The sequence below is a fragment of the Phocoena phocoena genome, chromosome 19, assembly GCF_963924675.1.
Source record: "Phocoena phocoena chromosome 19, mPhoPho1.1, whole genome shotgun sequence".
NCBI lineage: Eukaryota > Metazoa > Chordata > Mammalia > Artiodactyla > Phocoenidae > Phocoena > Phocoena phocoena.
In genome coordinates, this window is record NC_089237.1 from 12,481,595 (window position 1) to 12,504,865 (window position 23,271).

The 23,271-nt window shown below is 54.8% G+C and overlaps 1 protein-coding gene across 1 annotated transcript; it reads right to left on the reverse strand.

The window, feature by feature from the left end:
• Positions 1 to 5,218: 5,218 nt before the first annotated feature.
• OGFOD3 (2-oxoglutarate and iron dependent oxygenase domain containing 3) lies at positions 5,219 to 22,364 on the reverse strand. Its single transcript, XM_065897541.1, has 9 exons — positions 22,228 to 22,364; positions 20,098 to 20,315; positions 17,274 to 17,349; positions 16,124 to 16,166; positions 13,919 to 13,983; positions 13,306 to 13,362; positions 12,210 to 12,363; positions 8,875 to 8,998; positions 5,219 to 5,464 (listed from the first exon to the last, which is right to left on the reverse strand). Exons 1-9 carry the CDS (start codon positions 22,299 to 22,301, stop codon positions 5,328 to 5,330), a joined length of 948 nt encoding a protein of 315 aa, XP_065753613.1. The 5' UTR covers positions 22,302 to 22,364; the 3' UTR covers positions 5,219 to 5,327.
• Positions 22,365 to 23,271: the final 907 nt, after the last annotated feature.

Here is a 23,271-nt window from a genome sequence, read left to right on the forward strand (position 1 = left end):
AGGGGCCAGTGGGGCGTGGAGGGCAGGGGTCCCCAGGGAACAGCAACTCCACCCCCGCCTTGCATTGGCCTCATAGAGACACGGGCACAGGAGAGCACCCACTGCGTGGCCCCCACCTCACTGCCACGTCCACCTCACCCCACAAGCCCTGCTAAGCCCCTTGCAGCCCCTACAGGTAAGGGCAGGGGGAGGGGGAGATTCGGCTACATGGGGTGGGCAGGGAGAGCTTGTCGGGGGCTGGGGACTCTGGGAGGGGGCAGCAGGTGTAAGCACGTGGCCCACTTTTTCCTGGGGAGGACGTCTTGGTCCAGGACCCACCCTGGGTGTGCAGAGAACCTGGACGGTGCCCACCCACCTCCCCCTTTCTCTCCCCTCCCTCCTCCTCTCACCGGAATTTTCCAGGAATGGGGCCTTTCCTAAGAGACCCTCCCCAGCTGTCTGTTCTTTAACAAGGGGCATGGGAGGAGACAGGTGAATGCCCCCAGGCCTGGGAAACCCAGGGACGACTGGTGGGGGCAGGGGGCTCAAGCTGGGCACCTGGCCAGGTGTGTGGCTGCAGCAAGATTCCAAGCCTCCACCTTGTGTGTTCACCGGGATGGGGGGTGGTAGCCATGACCCACATGCCGCAGGGTGGGAGAGGTGCCCTGCATTGGGGCAGGCAAGGCCCAGCCCTCCCAGAGCCCCCACTGGCCTTCTCGGGAATGGGGGCTCACCTGCACCCCCAGCTCCATTGGGATCTGCTTGGCCTCAAAGGTGCTGAGATGGAAGGAACATAGAGGTGATGCCAAGAATCCTGGCTCTCTGGGCACTGATGCTGAAAAGAAATACGGAGACAGAGTTTTGGAGGAACGGGAAAGATAGCTTTTCTTATTCTTTGCCTGGCAAAGGGGGAACACAGCAGGCTAGCGCCTTGAGAACTGTGCCCCCCTTTTCCTGGGAATGGAGAGAGTTTTATATTCCAGGGCTCATGGTCTATGGGTAGGTGATAAGTCTCAAAGCAATGAAGGTCTTGTATTTTTTTTTTTTTTCTTCTGCAAATTTTCAGCCAAAAGCTGGCGTCAGGCAGCTCAGCGACCCGGCCTGGTGTCCCCGAAGTTGTCGCTGTGAGCTTCCTTTTGAGATGCAGAATCCTACAAGGAAGTGTGGGGGGAGAAGGATGCCAGGTGCAGAGTATAATTCCTATGGAACCAGAAAGTAATTAGCTTTGTGAAGGACAAGTCTAGCTACAAGTGGTAGTAGTAACAGCTAAAGAATAACTGAGATTGCTTAACTCTTTCAGGCCTGTTTGGCTGGTATGTGCCTAAGGCCGTTTACTCATTTCTATTTTTTTATTTTTATTTTTTGCTGCAACAAAGGTGGGGCCTCAGATCTGCAGGGGACAGAGCACAGCCATCAGTGCTGGTCCAGAGCCTCCCCTGCCACTCTGCAGAGCACGGTGTGCTGGCCAGCAGGGGAGGTTCAGGCCCCCGAGGGTGAACAGGGGTACAGAGGGGCTACTAGGGGCTGAGTTAGTAGACAGGAGCCTGCAGGGCCCATTCCTCGGGTGGAATGGGGGCCTTAAACTCAAGATCAAGATAAGAAACTGGTATTAATGTGTCAGTGCATCCAAGGAGACCCCGAGATGGGCTGGATGTGGACTTAGGATGTTTCCCTCTTCCCTGGGGCCACCGGGAGCCTCAGGCCTGAAGTTCGATTGACATCTGGGTCACTGGTGTTCTCCACTGCTTGGCCGCAATCTGCTATGTCATTTCATCTGTCTTAGTGCTTTGTACTTTGTCAACACTTCTCAGATTGTACACACACTGGAGGATAAACTCTTGCTGCTCCCACCTGCCCCCACCTGCCTCCCCCCGACACACCCCGGCCCCTGCCTTCCAGGCTGAGCACTGCCAGGGCCCTGAGTTTGGTGTGACTGGCTTGGTTTCTGGAATACGCTGCATCATTCAGGACTCACATTGCTGGGGTCTGGGGTCCTTGGCCCCCAGTCTCAGGGATAAGCAGAAGTGTCCCCAAACTCTTCCTCCCTGTGAAAACCTCTAGAAGGTGTGGGAGGCTCTGAGACGCTGTGACTTCAGAAGGCAAATGAGCCGGTACCCGGCGGCCGGGGCACAGATGCTGCCAATTAGGGGTCTGGTGGCTGGGACCACTTCCCTGGACTGCATGAGAAATACCTGCGCCCGAGGCCCCACAGCACAAGCCCAAGAGATGCCCGGGAGTCAGTGCTGCCTGGGGGCTGAGGGCTGGTGGGGACTGGGGCAGCTCGGTCCCCAGTTCTCCTGTGGAGACCATGTTGGAGGAGAGAACACGGAAGCGAAGTGGCTCCAGGATTAGAAGATCAGGACTGAGAACCAGCATGGATCCCGAGACCATTCGAGGTGGTTCCAGTTGTAACTCAAAGGGGAACAAACAGGCTGGTGTTTTGCTCTGGGGCCAGCCCTGAGACAGGCTGGGCAGCTGCGGAGATTTCTATAAACAGCAACCCGCCAGCGGCATCTCTGTGGCCCCTGCGACAACCACCCGAAGCCACGGCGCCCTGCTCTGCGGCCCCTGCCCACAGGCCCCGCCCTAATCACGGGGATGCCACAGCCACATCCTTCCCGCCTGCCCACACTCACGCCCGGTCCCGCTGTCTGTCGCTGCCGAGCACCTTCCGAGCCTCCCGGAACCCAAAGGCAAGGCGAGAGGTCAGCCGCACCTGCCCACCCGGTGAGAAAGCAGAGGCCCTGCACAGCGGAGGTGCCCAGTCTCAAGGTGGACACAAGGGACCCCACCCTCCCTGCACTGGCCGAGCCCAACTCCCACACAAATGGTGGGGCACACCTGCCCTGCATGCCCTCCCTGTACGCCTTCCCTGGCACGTTGTGGTCTTCTGCCATTTTCTCCTGCGCGGGGCAGGTGAGGTAACTCGCAGCTGGCTCGGACCCCGTCCCACTGGGTCAGCTCCTGACCTGATGTTTCAGCTTCCGCTCTCACGGAGGCTCAGCCGTGCTCAGGCCTGGCCCTGGCGGCCAGCTCGCCAGGAGAGACGGAGCGGCAACCCCTTCTTTCCAGCAGTGAGACCAATGCTCATGTTCTTTGATTTAGACTAAATACTTTTATTAGGAAATAAATCACTCAGCAGAGGACGTGCCAGGAACGTCCTCTTCTCCCTGGAACACACCACATCTGCTCTCAGTCAGGACCATCGCGTAGGACGGAGATGCCCACGCGGCCCCAGGTGAGCGCTTCTGGAGGTCACCGGCATGGGCTACGCATCTTCTCATTTTAAAAGAAGGACATTTTTTTTTTTTTTTTTTTTTGCCGCGCAGAGTGACTTATGGGATCTTAGTTCCCCGACCAGGGATTGAACCCATGCCCTCAGCAGGGAAAGTGCAGAATCCTAACCACTGGACCGCCAGGGAATTTCTGAAAAGAAGGACATTCTTGCTTTTGCCCAAATCTCTTTATTTCTTTGTCCAAGTACCTCTGTGATGATTATGAACAGGATAAGGAGCAAAGAATGTCAATTAAAACCAATAACTTACTTATTTCCAAAGCACTTCAACAACAACTAAACCATCAGAACCCCCCTCCTTAGATGTAGTGAGTGGCCACGTGGGCTGTGGAATACCCGAGAACGTCTGCCCATCCTCACACCGAGGGTAAGGTGTCATTCAGATAACATGAAGGTTACAGAACAAAGTGAGGCCTGCACGGGGCTTTCCTGTCGGAATTCGCATCTCAACCTGAGACCAGAGCAACAAACCTTTGAAAAGCCAAGACAAGAGAAGCCAGAGGACAACCTGGACAGGAGGGGGTAGCTTTTCCTGCACAGGACTGAGGCCGGCTGGTCCAGCCTAGAGACAGTGTCCCCAAAGCATCACCAACCCTAAGGTCAGCCCTGCCCGCCACCCAGAGCGTGGGCTTCATCCTTCCCAGATCTGCCCAAAGTCCTTTAAAAACAGGAACCACGATCCAGGCCATCATGTGGGTGGTGGCCCTGCCTTTCTGGAAACTGCAACCATGACCCAGAAGGGAGCAGATCCCAAGCCACTGTCTGCACGTGGAAGCTCGGCCCCTACAGCCCTGAGACACGCATATCATCACCACGGTGCAGAAGGGACACCCGGCAAACCAAGGGGCGGACCCAGGGGTCCTGGCTTCCAGACCCTCATGGAGCCTCCTCAGGTGCCACGCAAATGGCTCATCCCAGGGTCCAGGAAGGCTGCCCCTTTCTGTGTGAGCCCAAGCAGCCCTGTGACTGCAGAGTGTAGGGAACACGTGGGGCTGCGGTGGCCGCGTCCACAGGTCCATGCTGGGTGGGCGAAGGGGAAAGTGTTGAGGCTCCTCCTGGGTCAGGGTGGCCGGGAGAGTCCTGCTCCCAGAGCCATTTCTGGGGATCCCTTTGCACTCACAGCGGGTAATCGGCTGTTCTCCCAGAAGATGCCCAAACCCCAGGCAAGTTGCTTTGTGGGGCGGCCCTGGGACCTTGCCCAACCCTGGCAGAAGCCAACTGATGGACATGCTGCCCTTATCCTGGGGCTGTGCTACCCAGGCTCCCCCCATGACCAGTTTATTTACGATTCCTGGCTCCCCTGACTGTTACTTTTATGTAAAAGGCACGGACAGCTCCAGGATGAGAAGAGGGCTGCTAAGACCTGAACCTGAGCAGACGGACCCTCAGCTTGGCAGAAGGCCCCAGGCGAGCTGCGGATGGCCACGCTGGGAACACCCTCGGACCTTGTGTCAGGGACCCTGTCCGGTGATGGGGCAGAGCCCAGCCTGGCATGAACATGGTGCCAGGGTGACTCTCAGTGGCCAGCAGTGTTGGGGGCTCTGCCCAGAGTCGCCAGAACATCAGATGTTCGCATCCACCCAGAATCCAGCAGTATCAGCCCTCCAGCTGCTGCTCCCAGAGCCGCCTGCCCCCAGAACCTTCTCCAAGGTGCCATAATGCTGATTCTGGTTCCCCGAGTGGAGGCTGCTGGCCCCAATCAGCTTCATCCACACTTAAGTCGGTCTCCAGTGGCTGGGTAATGACCCTCTGTCTGCTGATAAACAGGGATTCCACCCCGGGCACGGGATCCCTTCCTGAGAAAAGGAGGGCATGTTGGCCCTGCCAGCTCCCGGGCCCCACATCAGCATAGCAAAGCCAACGCTGATGCTTGTGAGGGGAAACTGGTTCCCTCCATTTACTCACAGTTGAAAAATGATCAAATGTTAGCAAATCAAAATTCAGGATGATTCGTAAGGCACCTTGTTCAGTGGAAATGGGCTGAGCGAGAGGGAAGGGGTGTGTGTCCAGCGTGGCTGCTTCCCTGCAGGGCTGCTGGACAGGCCTCCCGGGGCTACGTGAACGTTGGGTCCGCGATGCCATGGTTGGGGTCGCAGGTGAAGGCGATGGTGATGGCGTAGCGGGTGCCCCAGTGAACCTTCTCCACCCGGTGCAGGTTCTCGGACCCCGAGGTGAAGAAGGACACCCGACCTGGGAGAGAGGAAAGCAGAGCATGACTTCAAGGCCACATGCGTGGCCGGGCCTCAGAGGACCTGTGTTTAGGCCTACACAGCAACACGACCAACCGGGCAGGCTGGAGAAACAGCTGATGCAGGAAGGCGGGGGTTGGAGACAAACCAGCAGGAGAGCCCTCGCACAGGACGAAGGGCACCCCAAGCACCCAGCCCAGCCTCCGTGGGCTCTTTGTGGGGCAACCTGGACTTGGGGTGAGGCCCTGCTGCCACCCCCAGGGGCCTCTACAAGCCATCTGACCTCCTCGGGCCCACTTTATGATCTTCTTTCTTTTCTTTTTTTTTTTTTTTATGATCTTATTTCTAATCACACATGAAACAAAACCAAACCCTGCAAGGTGATGACAATGTTTTGGCAACGGATCAGGAAAGACGCGTCGAGACAGACACCCAGCGCCTGTAGCTCCCTCCAGGGCAGCTAAAGACAGGACTCGGGAGGCTGCTTCCGAGCGTCCTGGAGCGGGGGTCCTCCACCCACCTGTGCTCAGAGAACCCCGTGTTTATGGGCTTCCATATTTAACTGGCCTCATACACCCACCATAGATTTTTTAGGACAAACGAGTTGACCGTTACAGAATCGTGTGAGAGGAGCCCCGGGATCCTGCAGTTGCCGCGTCACCACCACACGGCCCTGCCCCAAGTGTCCCATGACAACTTCATTTCTCTTCAAAAGGTCACTGCCAGGAACTCAACTGCTAAATCTTCGAGAGAGGAGAAAAGTCTACCCCAGAGTCTGCTGCTTTCTGGTAGTAAACAGAGAACCGTGCTCTGCCCGGAAACAAGGGAGCAAAAGAAATCGTGTGACACAAGGAAACCTCTGCATGGGGGCTTGGGGACACCAGGAACTCAGACCCTCCTCTGGACCAGCCAGGCCGCCCCTGACCTGAAAGAAACACTCTTTCCCAGAGCAATCTGGAGTCACGCCACTTTCTGAGGCTCACGTTGCTAAAGGACGTTTTGTCCTCAGTCTTTCCACTTTTAGTCACACCTGAGACCTCAGACACGTAGCCAGGCCCGTCTGCCCATCCACGCCATCTGTACACGCCCCTGCCACCACCCCACTGCAGACACAGTTATCAAATGTCACCGACTTACAGCAAGAGTGGGGGTCTCTGGGCGCCCCCCCCACACCCCAGCATTTCTGCGCACTTTGCAAACAGAGGCACCAAAGAACAGAGAAGAAAAGGACTGAGGAAAAGTGAAGCTCCTCGTGGCCTGTGGGACAACAGGAAACCGTCCACCATTCATGTTGGAGCCTCGGAGAGAGGAGGGGTTCATACTGGGGCAGGAAAAGGCGATTTGAAGAAATAATGACCAACACTTTCCCTAATGTGACGAAAACTTTGACTTTTAATCCAATAAGCTTAGCAGGATAAATACTCCAAGTGGGATAAATACAAACAACTCCACACTGAGGCACATCATAGTCAAACTGATGAAACCAGAGATTAGAGAACATCCTGGAGGTGGCAGAGCAAAGAGGCAGCTACTATGGGGCAGTGACAGTGGTGACAGCAACAGGGGAGCCAGAGGAAAGGGACGATGCTTTCAAAGAAAAAGGAAAAAAACCCACCAATCCAGAATTTCACATCCAGTGAAAATATCTTTTAGAAAAAAAGGTGAAATAAGGACATTTTCAGAAAAACCATCACCAGCAGACCTGCACTCCAAGAAATGCTGAGGTGGAAGGGGAATGTACCTGTTGGAAACCTGGATGCACAGGAGGGGACGGAGGGCTCTGGAAAGTAAGTGGGAAAACTGAAAACATTCAGCATATTTTCCTGTTAATTTCCATAAGAGAGAATGAACTCTTCTAGGGAAAATGATAACCCCTTTGGCACAGCCTGTCAGAGCAGCTGCATCACACTCCCCGCCAAACGCCAGGCTCCCGGTGACGTCTGTGCGGATGGGACAGAGTTAGTGACTCTTGTCCTGTTGACCCGGAACAGGAATCTGCTGACCCAGCCCAACGTCAACGTGATAGCTTGTTGAGGAAAGGCCCACAAGGGCTCACAATCTTGCCTAAGACCTTCTTTCCTTTTTATTGCACCAGTAGTTAAGCCCCACACCTATTCTGACAGCTCCCAAGTCCAGAGTGATCAAGACAATGACGGGCACGACACAAACACCAGGAAAAACCTGAGGGCAGGCCGCCCGTCATCAGAACCAGGAGGAAACTGTTGGCATGAAATCCCCACCCGCGCAGTGACCAGCAGGCCGGCGCTGGTAACTCACCCTACAAGGCATAACACTCACACGGAGGCGACGGCCCACCCAACCCCAGAAACGTGAAACTTTCGGCATTCATGAACGGTGCTTTCTGGCTTTTTATTTTCTTCAGTAAACAGCTATTAGATTATCACCCACTTCTTTAAAGAGGGATTTAGCTCGGCAACTTAGTAACCAAAAATACAGTCATCTCAGTTTTTGGAACCCACCTGTATTTCTTCTCTTAGTCCACAAGCATTCCTGGACACCTCCCAGAAGCACGTGACCTGTGACCCCCCCCAGCCTTAGCACCGGCAGCTTCTCTGGCTCTTGGTCCATTAAAGCCTTGGAGCTGCAGAGTGTTCTGAGCCCCTCCTGCCCGCTGACCTGCGCCTGGGTCTGCCCCGCTCCAGCACTCACCCCCTGAGGGAAGAGAGCCAGTCCTGAGCTGTTTAACTTCCTTTCTACACCTTCTGATGTCCAAGCCACTTCTGCGTGGATTCAGCGCTACTGCAAGGAGCATTTGGACTCAGTGGCTTGCAGGACTGCCTCATGGCTAACGGGAACGTTCTAAACCAACACAGGTGGACAGCCTCATTGGTTTGAGCTGCCTGCTGCCAGGTGGAAGCGGACACAGCCACATACCCAGTAAGCAGGGTGACGCAGTGGGGTCGGGTGAGCCACGGCAGCGGGTGAATGGTGCTGCACAGTTGAGGTGCCCAGGCCACAGCCAAATGGCCTGGCTCTGTCTCTGAGTCTCATCTGGGGCTGGGCCGGGGCCTGGGCTGCCCCTCAGGAAGCCCCTGGGGGATCCCCGCCCCTCCCCACCCCAAAACCTGGGGAGGAGAGGGGATAATTCCTCGCTCCACGCATGCTCACTGAGCAGCACTGAGTGTCCGAGCTGGGCTGGGGGCAGCGGGAGCTCTGGGACCATCAGGTCGGGTGTGGTTTACCGACATTAGGTGAGGATCACTGCCTCATCCGTCTTAAGCTTCTGAGTCACTACAGGGGATGGAGTGGGGGCTGGCTCTGGAAACTCACTCTGCAGTGACTCAGTGACCATGGCCACGCCCACCTCCTCCTCTGACGAATGTGCTCCACAGACACACTGGACACACCCTAAACACAGCATCCCGGGAAAGGCCCGCCCGTGAGTCCTACCTGCTCTCGGCTCCACCGTCTTGTTGGCCCCCTCCTCCATGAACACAAACCGCCCGCCACCGAAGTCATCCAGGTAGTCGGAGAGGTACAGCAGCGATGTGTAGTCGAAGGAGCCGTAGGTCACCTGCGGGCAGAGTGTGAGGGCGTGTCACCGTCTGCTTGTGGGAGGACACGCTCCTCAGGGAGGGACAGACCCAGGCTTCCCGCACAGTCAGAGGCGCAGCCCACGCCAAGAAGCCCACACGCGTGACCCCCAGGGCCGCCACGCCACCCACCCGCCCACCAACAGGACCCTCCCGCGTCAGCACAGGGAGCAAAGGTGGTGCTTCCGCTCCTTCTCCAGATGTGGGCGCCCCAAGCTTTCTTTTAAATTGTGGTAGAATACACAACCCATACAATTTACCACTTTACCCATCGTTGAGTGCACAGCTCAGGGGCACTAAGCACATTCACTGCTGTGCACCCACCCCCGCCGACCATCGCCAGAACTCTTCAACCTCCCAAACTGAAACTCTGTTCCCAGTAAACACTAACTCCCCCCCACCACCACCCAGTGCCCACGCTACACTGTCTGTCCTTTCCTGTCTGGTCCTCTTTGCGTGGACATTCTTTTGGAAGACGGCATGGGCGGTGGAAAGCAGGGGATGGGGGGTGAAATCTGTGCTCTGGGCTCATAGGAGCGTGGACCCTCTGGGCCTGGATATAATGTAAACAGGAGGCACTATCATTTGTTTCCCAAGGACCCCTTGAAGTCCAGGATGGGAGGTGGCCAGATAGTTGTCCCACCTGTGGATCTTCAGGACTTATTATAGGTAAGGATTTCAATGTGAGATAGAGGAGTTTGCTGTCTGTAATATGTGAAATAGGTGTTGTTTCCAAGGACATAAGAACTCACACAAATTAGCACCTACTTATTAGAGGGAATCAGTGAGATAGGCTATTTTTTTTTTCCACGCAAAGATAGTGACTTGCATGTACAAGGAATTTTAATCACATGATAACAGGTCCCAGCCTGAGGAATAATTCAATTAGCAAGACTGGGGTAAGAAATAAGGAAGAATGAAAGAGTCCAAGGATAGCAGCCCAAAGTCATCCTACCAGTGCCCTATTGCACAGCCCAAGGCTCCTGTGTTTAGGAATAGATTCTTAAATGATTTTACTGACACCTGTAGGCACCATGGGAGCAGTACACAGAAGCCCCAGATCAATATCCATAACACATTTGATCAAGGCTCAAAAAGTCCAAAAGCCCCGCTCCCCCTGCAACCAGCTAGACCACCATCACCATGACAGTGGTCATCTCCTGAGAGAGGGTGGGCTGACCAGGAGGGAGAGGCAGCAAGCCTGCCAAGGTGACTGAGTCCCTATCACCTTCTCATGAACTCAGTACCATGCCATCTGTGGGACTGGACTTTCTACACAGACCCGAGCTCCCTCCACCTCCCCCACCAAGACCCCATTTAGGGGCCCCTTATCCAGCATCAGGGCACCAAACAAACATCAAAGTGACCTAAACCTGAGAACAGCCCAGGGCAGTGCTTCTGAATCACTTCAGCAGTGAACCTCATGTCCACTACCTGCATAAAACATAAAAGAGACCTGGGGGCGGGGGGTGTCCAGGAGCCTGACCCTCTCCTACCCACCCAGCTCAGATTCTGCAAAGGAACCACCCCAAACCCACATGAACACAGTGACCTGGGAAGGAGGCAGGTAATGGCAGGTGATGGGATGGCAGAGGCCAGCAGGGCCTGAGCTGTCCTGAGCTAGAGGCTGGAGAGCTTCAAGGGAAGGAGCAGATGCATGGGGTCCTCTTGTGCGAGTATGTCTTTTTGCTGTGTCCATGCGTGAGTGACCCCTTGGCTGTTATAGCCACCCTGGTCCTGTAGACCCTGTCCCGAGGTCTCCTGGCTCTGAGATGTCTGAGGCTACCCCACTTGTCACTGTTGACTCGTTTTCTCTGCCTGAAGAATTTCTTCCTTATCTTTCTTCCTTTGAAGCTGGATCACCAAACCAGGCTACATTCAGTGTTGTCTTTCCTGAATCCACACTTCCCGGTACATGGAGGGCTGCTCTTCCTTCATTGCAGGGAAATTCTCTGGACTCCGTCCCACGCGTGAGGCTCCTTGCTGTGCGAACCTGTCTGTCCTCCACACACGTCGTCTTTGCCCTCAACCCCATAAAACCCTGTTTTTCCCTCTGCAATATCTACGATGATCTTATACTGAAGGTCTCGGTCCTGGTCCCCTAATGAAATAATGCACCCGGGCAATGGTTATCAATGGGTCAATGGCTGCTAGAGCCATGAAGTGAGGGTGGACAGGAGGCTTGATCGTGGATGGATCAGACGGAACGCACTGATCAACCTTAAGCCCATGGGAAGAGAACAAGCAGACACTGTACTCCCCCTTAGGGTGAAGCCCACACTTCCAACCCGAGTTCCATCGAGCCCTCCGGGCTGCACTGGCTCAGACAAGCCACCGGCCACGTAAAGCTACTTCAATTTAAGTTAATTTAGTTAAATACTGGGTTCCTCAATCTCACTAACCACATTTACGTCCTCCCCTCCTCCACTGAGCTCAGACAGTCGAGATGAAATAAACACATGCGTATCTGACTGAACTTCAGGCAGAAGCCCAATCTGCGAGCTTCTGCCCAAACCCTCTGCTTACTTTTCACTTCGCTTCCTGTGTTCCAGGGTCAAGCGACACAGAGATTAACTGGGTCACCTGAGCACACCCGCGGCTGGGGTGACCGCCAACAGCCCTCAGACGTTTCCGTGGCCAACTGTCCCCTGGCGCCACGCTGCGTGTGCTGGCTGAGCGGGGGCAGGGCAGTGGCTGCAATGCAGGCGGGAGAGGGCTTCAGTTGTGGCTGACCAGGACCACAGACTGATTAGGCGCCACTGTGTCTAGGGAACAGCAAGAGATGAAGAAAGGGGAATCTGCAGAATCTGGAGCGGTCCAGAAATTTTCCCAAGAAAAGGTGAAAAGTAGGAAGAAGGGGGCCTCCTGGGCAGGGTGTGGGACGCAGGACCGAGGAGAGACCACAAGACAGAAAGACCAGGGTAATCAAGGCCCGGTCAGGTTACATCCGACGAAGCTCACAGCTCAGGTGGAGACAGCTCTGCGTGTGGGAACAAGTAGCAAAGGATGGTCCCCATCAGGCCCTCACTGTTCTGTAATGTGCTTTTCACAGTCTTCTGTCACCTCGTCACATGAGAAACAAATCTTATCTCCTCGACCACATCAGTGAGAGAGGAAACTTCTAAAACCCTGACCACGTGAACAGACAGCACCCAGCTTGGGCCGTGGTGGACAAGCCCCAGGTTCGCTCACCTTGTCCACGTGCGCGTGCCAGTACTCGTCATGAGCCGTGCGGGCCGCCGTGCTGTTGATGCGGGAGAAGAAGGTGGGCTTCGTCAGGTGCAGCAGGGACGCGCTGATGCCAAATTCCTGGGCGATTGCCAGCTGGACCTTCTGCCGCAGGTCCCTGCCGAGAGGACACAGGTGTCAGCCACACAGGAAAGAATTCTCCCCGGGCCCATAGGGCCCGCACCATGTGACACTGAAACGGAGCAGGACCCTCTGGTCCTTGCCCCCGACCCCCATGTTCTCAGCCTGCCTTTTGTCTGTGGAAACACTTTAGCCAAAGAATAAGTTTAATCAGAGAAGTGAGAAAATGCAGAAACAAAGGAAAATAGTCAAACGAGACCAAATAATAATAGTTTAGTCATTAAGCAAAGTCAAGGACCTTTAGTTCCTCCTTAAGGGCTATAGATAATATTCTGAGCCATATCCTGTGAGCTGTTTTGCAGCTACTGAAGCCCCCGCCAGGTGGAGGAGGATGACTACATGATGACCAAATTGAAGCCACGACATAAGCTGCTCCACTCCACACAATTCCGAGAACTGGCCTCAGAGAAATGGGAAAAAACTCTGGAACTAAAGATTAACTGTACTTAAGACGACCAAGATGACGCTGATCAGACCGCATTACTGGTTTCAAGCTGACTGTCAGAACTGACTATGCTGTTCTGCTCCCTCTCTCTGCCTATATAATCCTGAAACTCCCCTTTAAAAGCCCCTGTCCCCTGAGCAGCAATCAGGAGTTGGTTCTCAGACAGGAGTCCACCCTCTCCCCCGGTTGCTGGCCCCTGAAATAAAGCAACCTTTCCTTCCCCACCAACACTTGTCTCTCAAGAATTGGCTTTCGAGCAGCAAGCAGCTGGACCTGGGTTCGGTAACACTGCAGAAAGACAAGGGCTGGCAAAGGTGAAAGGTGAACAGATGCACACACAGGTCCGCACACGTGGGACAGGGTATCACGTGCACACCCAGGGACCTGAGGGCCAGTTCTCTGCAGGACTGACCCCAGCACTCCCAGCCCCGCCGCCACCTGCCCCCTTCCTGACCTGGGCATTCCTTCCCTCACCGGTACAACTGGAAGTCCTCTTCTGAGAAGATACTTTGTATTTTATCCCCGAAGTATCTGTGAAAAAATGAGTATTGACAAATGTGATGTTTTATTAATGTTTCCTTATTTCCTTTAAATTCAGCCTTTCCTCCAGTTAACCAGCAAGTCCCTGAAAACCAGCTGGTCCTTATTATCCTGGAGCTGCTCCTTCTACAGTGATAACTGTGTGATAAAAGGGAGGAGGGTGGGAGGGAGGGACCTGGCAGGTGGGGTGACATTTATCAAGGTTGGGGGAATCTCTTGCTTCTCCTGGCCCTTGGGGAGGATCAAAGCTTCTCAGGAGGCAGCTCTCAGGAGCCTGGCCTGCCACTCACCTCTCCCACCTCTCCCTCCAACCCCGCCCCTTTGTCCATTCCTAACTAAGCTGTTCCCTGAAGCTAGCTGGCAAGGATCCCACCCTTCGGAAGAGCTGCACCTTCCGGTCCTCATCTGGCCTCGGCCCGATGGCAAACGTCGCAGTTTACCCAAGACTTGAAGCCGCTCTGATCCATACACGCAAGCCTCACTCAGGTGTCTCCAGCTAAGAAACGAGCAGAGACCCCACCCCCACCCCCGACCCCGGGGTTCTCACCTGTACAGGTTCACAAAGTGCTTCCCGACAGACAAGGCGCCCGAGTGCAGGTCCAGGATAGACGCCTGGAAAAGACGTTGGCAGGGCGGCATGAGGGCTGCCTGGCAGGTGACTGAGCTCTAAAAGCCACCAACGTTAAACACGTGTTCCTGAGACCCATCTTTGGACACCCGGGTCAGGGCGACGATGCACACGGGCTGGGTGTCAAGACGTTTAGACAAAGGTGTGTGACGGCGGATATTTCTCTCCTGCCCTAAGAATGGAGACTCTCTGGTCTAAAATTCTGAAAACAGTCGACAGATACAGTTCCTCCATGGGTCTAAGAACAAGCCCTTCCCCCGGCTTTGCTGTGGTATAACCAACACACAACGACCTGCTCCTGGTTAAAGTGTCCAGTTTGGTAAGTTTTGATGCTGGCATGCACCAGCGAAACCACCATCACTACCAGGATAGGAAACACATCCATCACCCCAAATTTCCTTGCACCCTTTGCAACCCCTCCCTCCTGCCCCTCCCCAGGTGCCTTCTGCCACAGCAGCTGGTTACTTTCTAGAACCTGAGGCCCTGGAGTCACGAAGGTGCACTCGCTCTTGGCCTGGCTCCTTTCACTCAGCATTGCCTCCCTGTGACTCCCTCACGTCGGTGCAGTACCCGCCGCCCACTGTCTCATGGCCAAGGGGCACCCATCCTTTGGGGAGGAGTCACTTGTTGGTCCATTCACCTGGAGATGGACACATGGGCTGTTTCCAGCTTAGGGCTGTTGTAAATGAAGTGGCTGTGACACTGGGACAGTATTTCATCGTGGGAGATGCTCTTGTTCTCCTGGGTAAATGCCCAGGAGCGGAATCGCTGGGTCATAACTCTTTAATGAACAGCCAATGTTTCCCACCCCTGCCCACCCTGCCTTCCCACGTCTTGAGAGGGGAGTGGGCACCAGCACGGACTACCTCTACCCTGTCTGGGTGTCTTTTCTCATGGATGCAGCGATCAGCCCAGGGGTTCGTCTGAACACAATTTGGGCTTTAAAAACGTTAACTGCACTTAAAGGTATCAAACCTGGATGATTCATTGCAAGACAACTTCCCGAGTAAATGCTGAGCACCGGGCAAAAGATGAGTCCACGCACGAATAGGTTTTTAATAAATATTCCCCTGAACTGAACCAAAATAAAAGGAGAAGCTTAATTTTCAGATCTCAAGAGGAAAGAGTCTGCAGAATAAAAGACTCATGAAGATAATCACCAAACCATGCAGAGCAGAGTGGGCCTTCCTACGGGCCCACACGCCAGGCGGGGAGAGCCCCATTTGGGACCACACGAGAACTCCGGCCAACGTAAGGTGCTCGCAGGGGTGGACTCCTAAGCCTGCCCAGGAAGCGGACGAGATGCAGAGCTGCATTGGCCTGTCTGAGCTCCCCATGGTCGCCATAAACAGTAGGCTTAAGACAGCAGGAATTCATCCTCTCAAGCTCCGGAGGCCAGAAGGCCGAGATCAAGGTGTCGACAGGGCCCCGCTCCTTCCAGAGGCGCCAGGGGAGGATCCTTCCTTGAATCTTTGGACTTCTGGTGGTCCCAGGGGTCCCTTGGTTTGTGCCACATCACCCCACCTCTGCCTCCATCTTCACACGGCCTCCTCTTCAATCTCAAATCTCCCTCTGCCTTACTCTTACAAGGACTCTTGTCATTGGATTTAGGGTCCATCCTGATAATCCAGGAAGATCTCATCTTGAGACCCGTAACTTAATGACATCTGCAAAGACCCTTTTCCCAGGTAAGGTCCCATTTACAGTTCTGGGTGGATGCATCTTACAGGGGCCACTGTTAGACGCCTTGCAGTCTCACCTGGTGGATGACAGTCCCCACGCAGCACCTGTGGGAGCCTCTTCCACCTTGCATGGTCCTCACCGTTTCCCACCAGCTCCTCCTGCGTGTGCTGGCTCTCCCATTCCCAGGGCCGTCACCCTCCTCAGTGGGCCCCTGCTCGTCACCCGCTCTGTTCACTCACTGCCTACGACCTCCCCCCAACTGCCCCCAGCCAGGGTGCCTGACACAAAGATGTGATCCGAGGCAGCCCTCCTGTGAAGGGAGGGGGCACTTCATTCCCAGGAGCAGGACCTGCACACCCGGTGCCCTCGCCTTCCCCTCGGAGGGAGAGCAAAGTTAAAGGGGTAAAAAGGAAACCGAAGCAGGAACGGCACACAACTCACCCCTCCGTCCGATCCTCCCAGGGACAGCCCCTTCTCAGCTATGCTGTGGGGAAGACCGTCTTAAATCAGAATTCAGTTAACAGCATCATCTGTGATACATCTAGACACATATCAATCAGCACAACTAACACAACGTTAACAGACTGCTTAATGTTTATGACAAAATCACGTTTGGACCAAAGGACTTGACTTTCAAGCTTAGTGAGTAAATGTTAATATTTTGTCACCATCTCCTTAACCACGTATGACACAGCTTGGGGACAAGTGGGCTTAGTTTCCATCTTTAGCTCAGAGACCTGGTGCTGAGTTGAATGGGTTCCTCTGGACTGGAAGGTCCCTCTCCTGTTATCACAGGCCCAGCTCAGGAGGCAGAGGCCACATGGTGGCCTGTGCTGGAGCTCACAGGACCACCCACGTCACCAAAGATGCAGGGGCTTCTGGTGCCTTTGACAGATGCTTCATGGACACCTGGGAAACTGACTGGGGGCTGGATCCATCCCTCACTCCAGGGACCCTCCCCACCCAACCAGCCTCTACAATGTTATCTAGAGACAGGAGGAACATCTCCCCTCAAGACACAGCTCGGCATGCGGACCAGATGCTGCTCCACTGGGCACATGCTTGGGTCTGAACTCCTTGTTGGAAAATCAGAGCTTCAAGATCTTGTTTTTAAAAGACAATAAGGAAGAATCCAGTGCCAACTACTTCTGAGTAAGACTTCCTGCCCTGTCATGAGTCACGGCTAGGAGGCAGAAGGGCTATCCCAACCAGTTTTGGAGAGGAGACGAACATAGTCTAGTGACCGCCTGGGGCTGCTGGGTGAACACACTGTCTTTACACAGGCACCTGCTGGGCCCCTCAATGGCTGACGGGACAGCATTCCCCCCAACCTCCCCACTGGGCCAGAACTGCTGCCTCTGGAGAGGGCCCAGGCCTCTGGAAGGTTCCGTCAGCAACCACATCACTGATGACAACAGCCTCTCCTCCTGGAAATCAGAAAAGCCCCTCTTTGCCTTGGAAGTGCAAAGGGGAATTGTTAGGGAATTCTAATGAATTTCTTTAAATCATCCTTTTAGTAGTAATTCCCTGTGCTTCACCCACAGCCCCACACTCCTGCTCGTTCAGGACAGAAACTCAGAGACACGTGTACCTGCGAATCCTCCGGGCTTCGTCCCTGGTGATGATGGCATCGCTGACGCCCCGGCCACACTTCCTCGGGGAGCAGCCTGGAGAGAGTTGAGCTGGGATGAGACGCCAACCCCGCTGAACCCCGACTAAAGAGCTGCCCGCTGCTGTCAAGGACTCACCTGTGGGCGGCCCTCCCCAGGGACAACGGAACTTTGTGGGATGGGGCCTTGCCTTCCCTGGGATTAGGGGGGCAGGTTTGACAAATAAAATATAGGCCACTCGGTCAGATGTGAATTTCAGAGAAGCAACGGTGACTTTCCAGCACAAGCAGACCCCCTGCAGCGCACACATCTCACTGGAAGGGGGTGGGTCCTGGCAGCGCCACACCAGGTGGGTCACTCCTAAAGCAGCTGACACTCTGCCCACCCTTGAGAAAACAGCCCAGAGGCGGCATCCACGGTATTCTAGAACCATCACTGACCACAGATCCAGACCCGTTGGCTAGTGCCTCCTGGATGACCAAAGCTGTGCTTGCAACTGTAGTCACTGTCCTTCTGCAGGGCCTGGCAAAGCTGCCCCAAGGTGCTCACCACACACTCCACCCTGCTTCCTCCTGCCTCTGCACCCAGGACTGAGCTGCTTAGAGGGAGGAGGAGGGGGGAGCTTGGATGGGGCCAGGGTCGGGGTGAAAGTGGCCAGGGTCGGGAGCACAGGGTCAGGGTGGACAGGACCAGGGTTAAAGTGGCCAGGGTTGCCACTGGGTTGGGGTGGACAAGGCCAGGGTCAGGGTGGAAAGGGCCAGGATCAGATAGATGGGGCCAGGATGAGGCAGAGCACCAGAGATGGACAAGCTTAGCAAGCCCCTGGTATCCTGGCACCAAGGGCAGGCTGGCTGCCTTGCACTGGGTGGGCCCTAGGATATGTCCTGGCCGATGAGACACTCTCATGGCCACCCCATGGCCTTGGGACACTCTCAGGACACACTGGGCTGGCTGACCTTTAGCTTTCATCCTCCTTTCTCTCTTCCTGCCTGGAACATGCCTGGAGGTGGAGCGATTGTCCTGGGACCATGTGAGCCACATGCTGAGTGGGAGAGCTGGGGCGCTCGGCCTGGGGCGCTTACAGGGAGCCAGGCTGGCCTGGGGTGCCTTTTTCTGGGTCTCATCATGTGGGAAAAATAAACTTCTATGTGGGGGTCATTAGGGGAGGGGTGCCTCAGTTCCACAGAGCTAAATACAATCTATTAATATAGGTGTTTTTATTAATACACAAAAATGCTTTTTATAAAGGTTGAAGGTAAAGGCAAAAACAACGATAACCAAAAGACAGCTTGGGGAGCGACATCATATCAACAAATACATTTTAACACAAAAGAATTATGAGAGGGGAAAAGACTGATAACAGGAACAGTTTCACCAGGAAGATGCAGGGGCAACAAAAGCACCAAGTGACATCGCCTCAAACACCTCTGGTGGCGAAGCGGCCACCAGACCCAGAGTCTCAGTGGGGACCCTGCCTCGCGGCTCCCAGTAACTGTGGACGGCGAGACAGAAGTTCAAGAAGACAATCCAGCAGCGACACAATAGGCTCAACGTGAATGAGCATGAAAAGCATAATTTGGTGAGAAAGTGAGTTGTGAGTGGCTGACGATGTCAGTGCACATACACAAGTGCACACGCTGCAAACACGCACACACACCACCCAGACACACAGGCCCAGGGCAGGTGGAGCCCCTGTCAGCTACAGGAGGAGAGAGGGGCGAGGGAGGGGGAGTCCAGAGGCTTTAATGCACACTCCACCTTTTTTTTTTTCTTTTGGTAAAATATATATAACCCCAAATTTACCATTTTAACCATTTTAAAGTGTACAGTTCAGAGGCGTTAACTACGATCACGTTGTTGTACAACCATCCCCATCATCATCTCCAGGACATTCTCATCTTCCCAACTGAAAACCCATACCCGTCTCCACCAACTCCCCCTCCACCTCATTCCAACTGTTTTTAATGTTGATAAATTATTAAATGGGTAGGAAAAATACGTTCTCAAAAGCTGTGACTTTAGAGTGAAAAAGCTGACCAAGACAGAGAGAGCGTGCCCACAACAGAACCTATCCACTTTCCCGACCCCTGAGGGGAAAGGCAGCCCCCATTCCCTGGGCGCATCTTTGCCCCCCTTCCTCTAAACCCAGCTTGTGTGCATCACAATGGCGCCCCTTGGTGGAAGGATTTAGCAATATTTTCTTGGTTCAAGTCCAAAGCATTGCTCTCAAGAGAAAAATAAACTGAATTTTGTCTTTAAAACCCAGTCACTCTGGTTAGGTTTTGAAAACTGCTGCCCTCGAGCAGAGGAGGCAGGCGCTGGGATGGGGCACACGACATGGGGGAAGGGCCTCTGGTATCTACGTTCCCTGTTGCAACGTCTTCTGCAGCTACAACACCCTAAGACCGAAAATGCCTTTTCTGGGCTCCACTTGCTCATTACTGTCATCCCAGTTCTGTTACATCCTTCCAGGCAAACCGCCTCTTCCATCAGATGGCACCCACAGTGTGGGGGACCTCAGTGAAACACTGGCCACGGCCTGGGCAGTGACCAGTGGGCCTGCCCCTGCACAGGCAGGGCCTGAAACACCCACACTTCCGGGTCTATGTGTGGGCTAACCAACCGGGGGCGGGGGACGGGGGGGCAGCAGAGGGGGGTGAGGAAGGTCACCTGCCCAACGCCACCCCCACACTACTTTCAACCTGATTCCCATCAATTCATTGTAGCAAAAAAAGACGCATTTTGAACACACTGAATTCCATGTTAACATGCTGCTCTTTCCCGGATCACCTCGGCATCGTGTACCTTCAAACCTTCGGTGACTGTCATAGTCCTCGGAGCAGGGCACCTCAATGAACCTGCCTGGCAGGACCTCACTTCGATGAGCTAGGACCTCAGTGATGCTGTCATCACCCCGCAGACTGCCCCAGAGCAGGAGCGCAACGAATGTGGTGCAGGCCCCCAGGACGGCAACCCTCAGCCACTTCTTCCACACATCCCGAGGCGCCCGGACACTCTTGGTGCTGAGAACAGAAAACAGCTGTGGTCACCCAAATGTACCTGCATGTGCTGAAAACGCAGACCACAATGACCAGAGACCACAATGACCAGAGACCACACCCACCCTTAGTTACAGCCTTAAACTGTTCCCGTGCTGGCTGCTGTCAGAGCTACTCTCAATCAATCCAGAGGCACTCGCCAGCATGGGAGGATGTGGTGGGGAACGTGCCCCTCACCCCATATGACCAGACAGGGCTCACTTGCTTCCAAGGGCAACAAGATGAACTGCCTGTTGGTGTTCCTCCCAGCCTGGCCAGGCCCATGGAGAACCTGTCTGAGAGGTCCTGGCAGAGTCTGTGGCACTGATCACGTTGCCTGCATCCAAAAATGACTGCCACAACCCCATGCATATGGTCCCAGTGCACATGCGTGTGCATGTGTGCGTGCACACACACACACAATGTGAAGTAAGTTAAGCATGAGTCAAGCCCACTTCACTAAAACCACCAGCCAGCCACAAAGAGAATACAAGTACAACAGAAATGATTCACCAGTAAGACACTTTCTGTACCACCCGGGTTAACTGTGGGATTCACACTGCCTGTGCAGAAGTTGTAGGCATGTTTGTGTGTGTGTGCACATGTGTGTCTATATGTGTTTGGGTGGTATATAACCATGCATATGTGTGTCTGTGTACATGCACGTGTGTTTTCACATGTGTGTAACTGCGTAGCCGTGCACTCTGTTATCTAAGAAAAATGTGAAGGGCTTGAAGCACTGGCAGAAATGAGAAAAGAGATCCAGGCATCCTTTCAGGAGATGCACCTCATGTCTTCAAGTATATGATTAAAAGCAGAGAGCCTGCCTTCTATTTTTCTATGTCTCTCCACACTGCAAATTGCTATATATATAACACACAAATTCCGATTAAATAAATCCTAAGGTGGGCACAGCACACTCAGACTAGGTTGGGTGAATACATGATCATTTTAAACAGGGAGCATAGTTGCCCAGAACACAAAGACCCCCACCCCCACTCCTAGAACTGCTGTCTAGCCTCCAGCCCACCTGGCCTCCTCTAATTAGACCAGGGTGGACACCTCACTCCGGTGGCCCTATCATTTCTCTTCCCCAATTCCGAATGGGGCAGGGAGACTGACCGCCCATCTCAGCAGCAGGGGCTGGAACCCTAACTGAAGGTGCAAAGCTGTGGGTGACACCTTCGCCTGGAACAGCCCGGCTGCTGAGACAGAAAGGGACAGAGTGGAAGGTACAGAGACAAGAGGGGAAAAAATAGCCTCCTGGGCCAGATTCAGATGCAACACTCCCCTGGAGGTCTCCTCAAAATAAGCACCCCTGTTCAGGGTAAGCTCGCTCAAGCTGCACCCCTAGAATCTTGCCAAAACAGAAGGGGATTTGGAGCAAGGTCCATGGCCCATGGGGCAAGCACGACGACAAGGTAATATATCCTGGAATGATTAAAATACACCCCTGGCTCTTAAAGCTTCAGGCAGAATCCCCTCGAAGGCTACGTGATGAGATCACTTTTTCATTCATCGGGCCCCCCTGGTACACATGGGTGAGAAGTCAGAAAAGATTCCCGACGGTCTGCCCCCTACTGGGCCGCCCCCAACCCAGCCCCTACCCTCCTGGAGCGGGCCTCGCGGGATTCTTCAGGCCACGCCCTCCAGACAGACCACACCCCTCTAGAGCCCGATTCGCCCAAGCATATACCACGCCCCTCGAGGCCAGGCCACACCCACACTGCAGACCCGTCCCGGGAAAGGCCCCGCCCACGCTAGGTCCAGCCTTTCCTGGCCGGGCCACGCCCCCAGCCCCGCCACACCACGCCCCCGCCCCTCCAGACCAGGCCCCTCCCCCTAGACCAGGCCCCGCCCACGCCGCCGTCCGCGCGCTCCCGGAGCTGCCCAGTACCTGCTCGGGCGCCGGCGGTCAGCTGCCCGGTTGCCCTCGGGCGCCTTGGGAGCGCCCCTCCTTTGAGGTGCCATTGGCCAGGCCGCCGCGGAGCCGGGTCGAACGCGGGATCCGCCGCGAGCCCGGGACGAGCGCCGCGAGAGTTAGCGCGAGACCAGCGCGGCCGGGGACGCGGAGCGACGCGTTCCGCCGTCGACCTCCGGTCTGGTGGCCAGGCCTGAGCAATCGGAGGCCGAGCGCCGAGCGGGACCGAACGGGGACCTGAGGGCATCCGCGGCGCACCCGCCGTTGCCTGCCCTCTCCTCCTCCCCTGCCCTCCGCGGAACCCGACGAGTCTCCAAGTCTTCGTCTGAAGTGTGTCCTCGCCCAGCCGTGCGTGCTCTCCCGGCGTCTCCAAGCCCACCTCCCGGGGGTATCCAAGTCCTCCTCCCGGGGCTCTCCAAGCCCTTTTCCCGCCCGGGGTCTCCAAGCCCTCCTCCCAGGGACTTCGCACCCTCTTCTGTGGGGTTTCCATGCCCCTCTCCCCCGGCCCATGCCACACTGGAGGGCACTGGGTCCAGTTGGTGCTCAGTACACATGTATCCGTTAGGCCCTGCTGCTTTGTTTACGACATTCAATTTCCCTAGAGAACCTTACGTCCAGTGGGCAAGAAGTAAGATCTTAACCAGCCCTGTGGAGATACCTGATTCTGAAAGAGTGGAATTAGCAGTGAGGTTCATTCATGAGGATTAAGTCTGAAGAAGGTGAGTAATTTACTGATACAGGGGGAAAAGAAAACCTACTTAGACTCATTGAACAAGAAAAGAGATCTGCCCAACAGTCCCGAAACTGGGGAAATCAGATGCCATTTCCTGGTAACTTACCTGGAAGCCCGAGGAACTGGGACAATTGCAGACCTGCCAGGTTGTCTGGTAACAATGACAGTTGACCCAAGTCTTTGAAATAATCACATTTCTATAGACTTCATGCAGGAGGGAATCAAAGCAAAGAACTAGAGACTCACAAGATGGATTACTGAATTCTTCCTCTCCTTTTCCTTTAGAT

What these genes read in the sequence shown, in the direction of transcription:
- OGFOD3 (XM_065897541.1), bottom strand. Translation starts at nt 22,301, where the DNA reads ATGGCACCTCAAAGGAGGGGCGCTCCCAAGGCGCCCGAGGGCAACCGG. An exon ending in GAAGCCCGGAGGATTCGCAG is followed by an intron (nt 16,167 to 17,273) that starts GTACACGTGTCT and finishes TCTTCCCCACAG; the next exon opens with CATAGCTGAGAAGGGGCTGT. An exon ending in TGGGAGGATCGGACGGAGGG is followed by an intron (nt 13,984 to 16,123) that starts GTGAGTTGTGTG and finishes CGTCTTTTCCAG; the next exon opens with GCGTCTATCCTGGACCTGCA.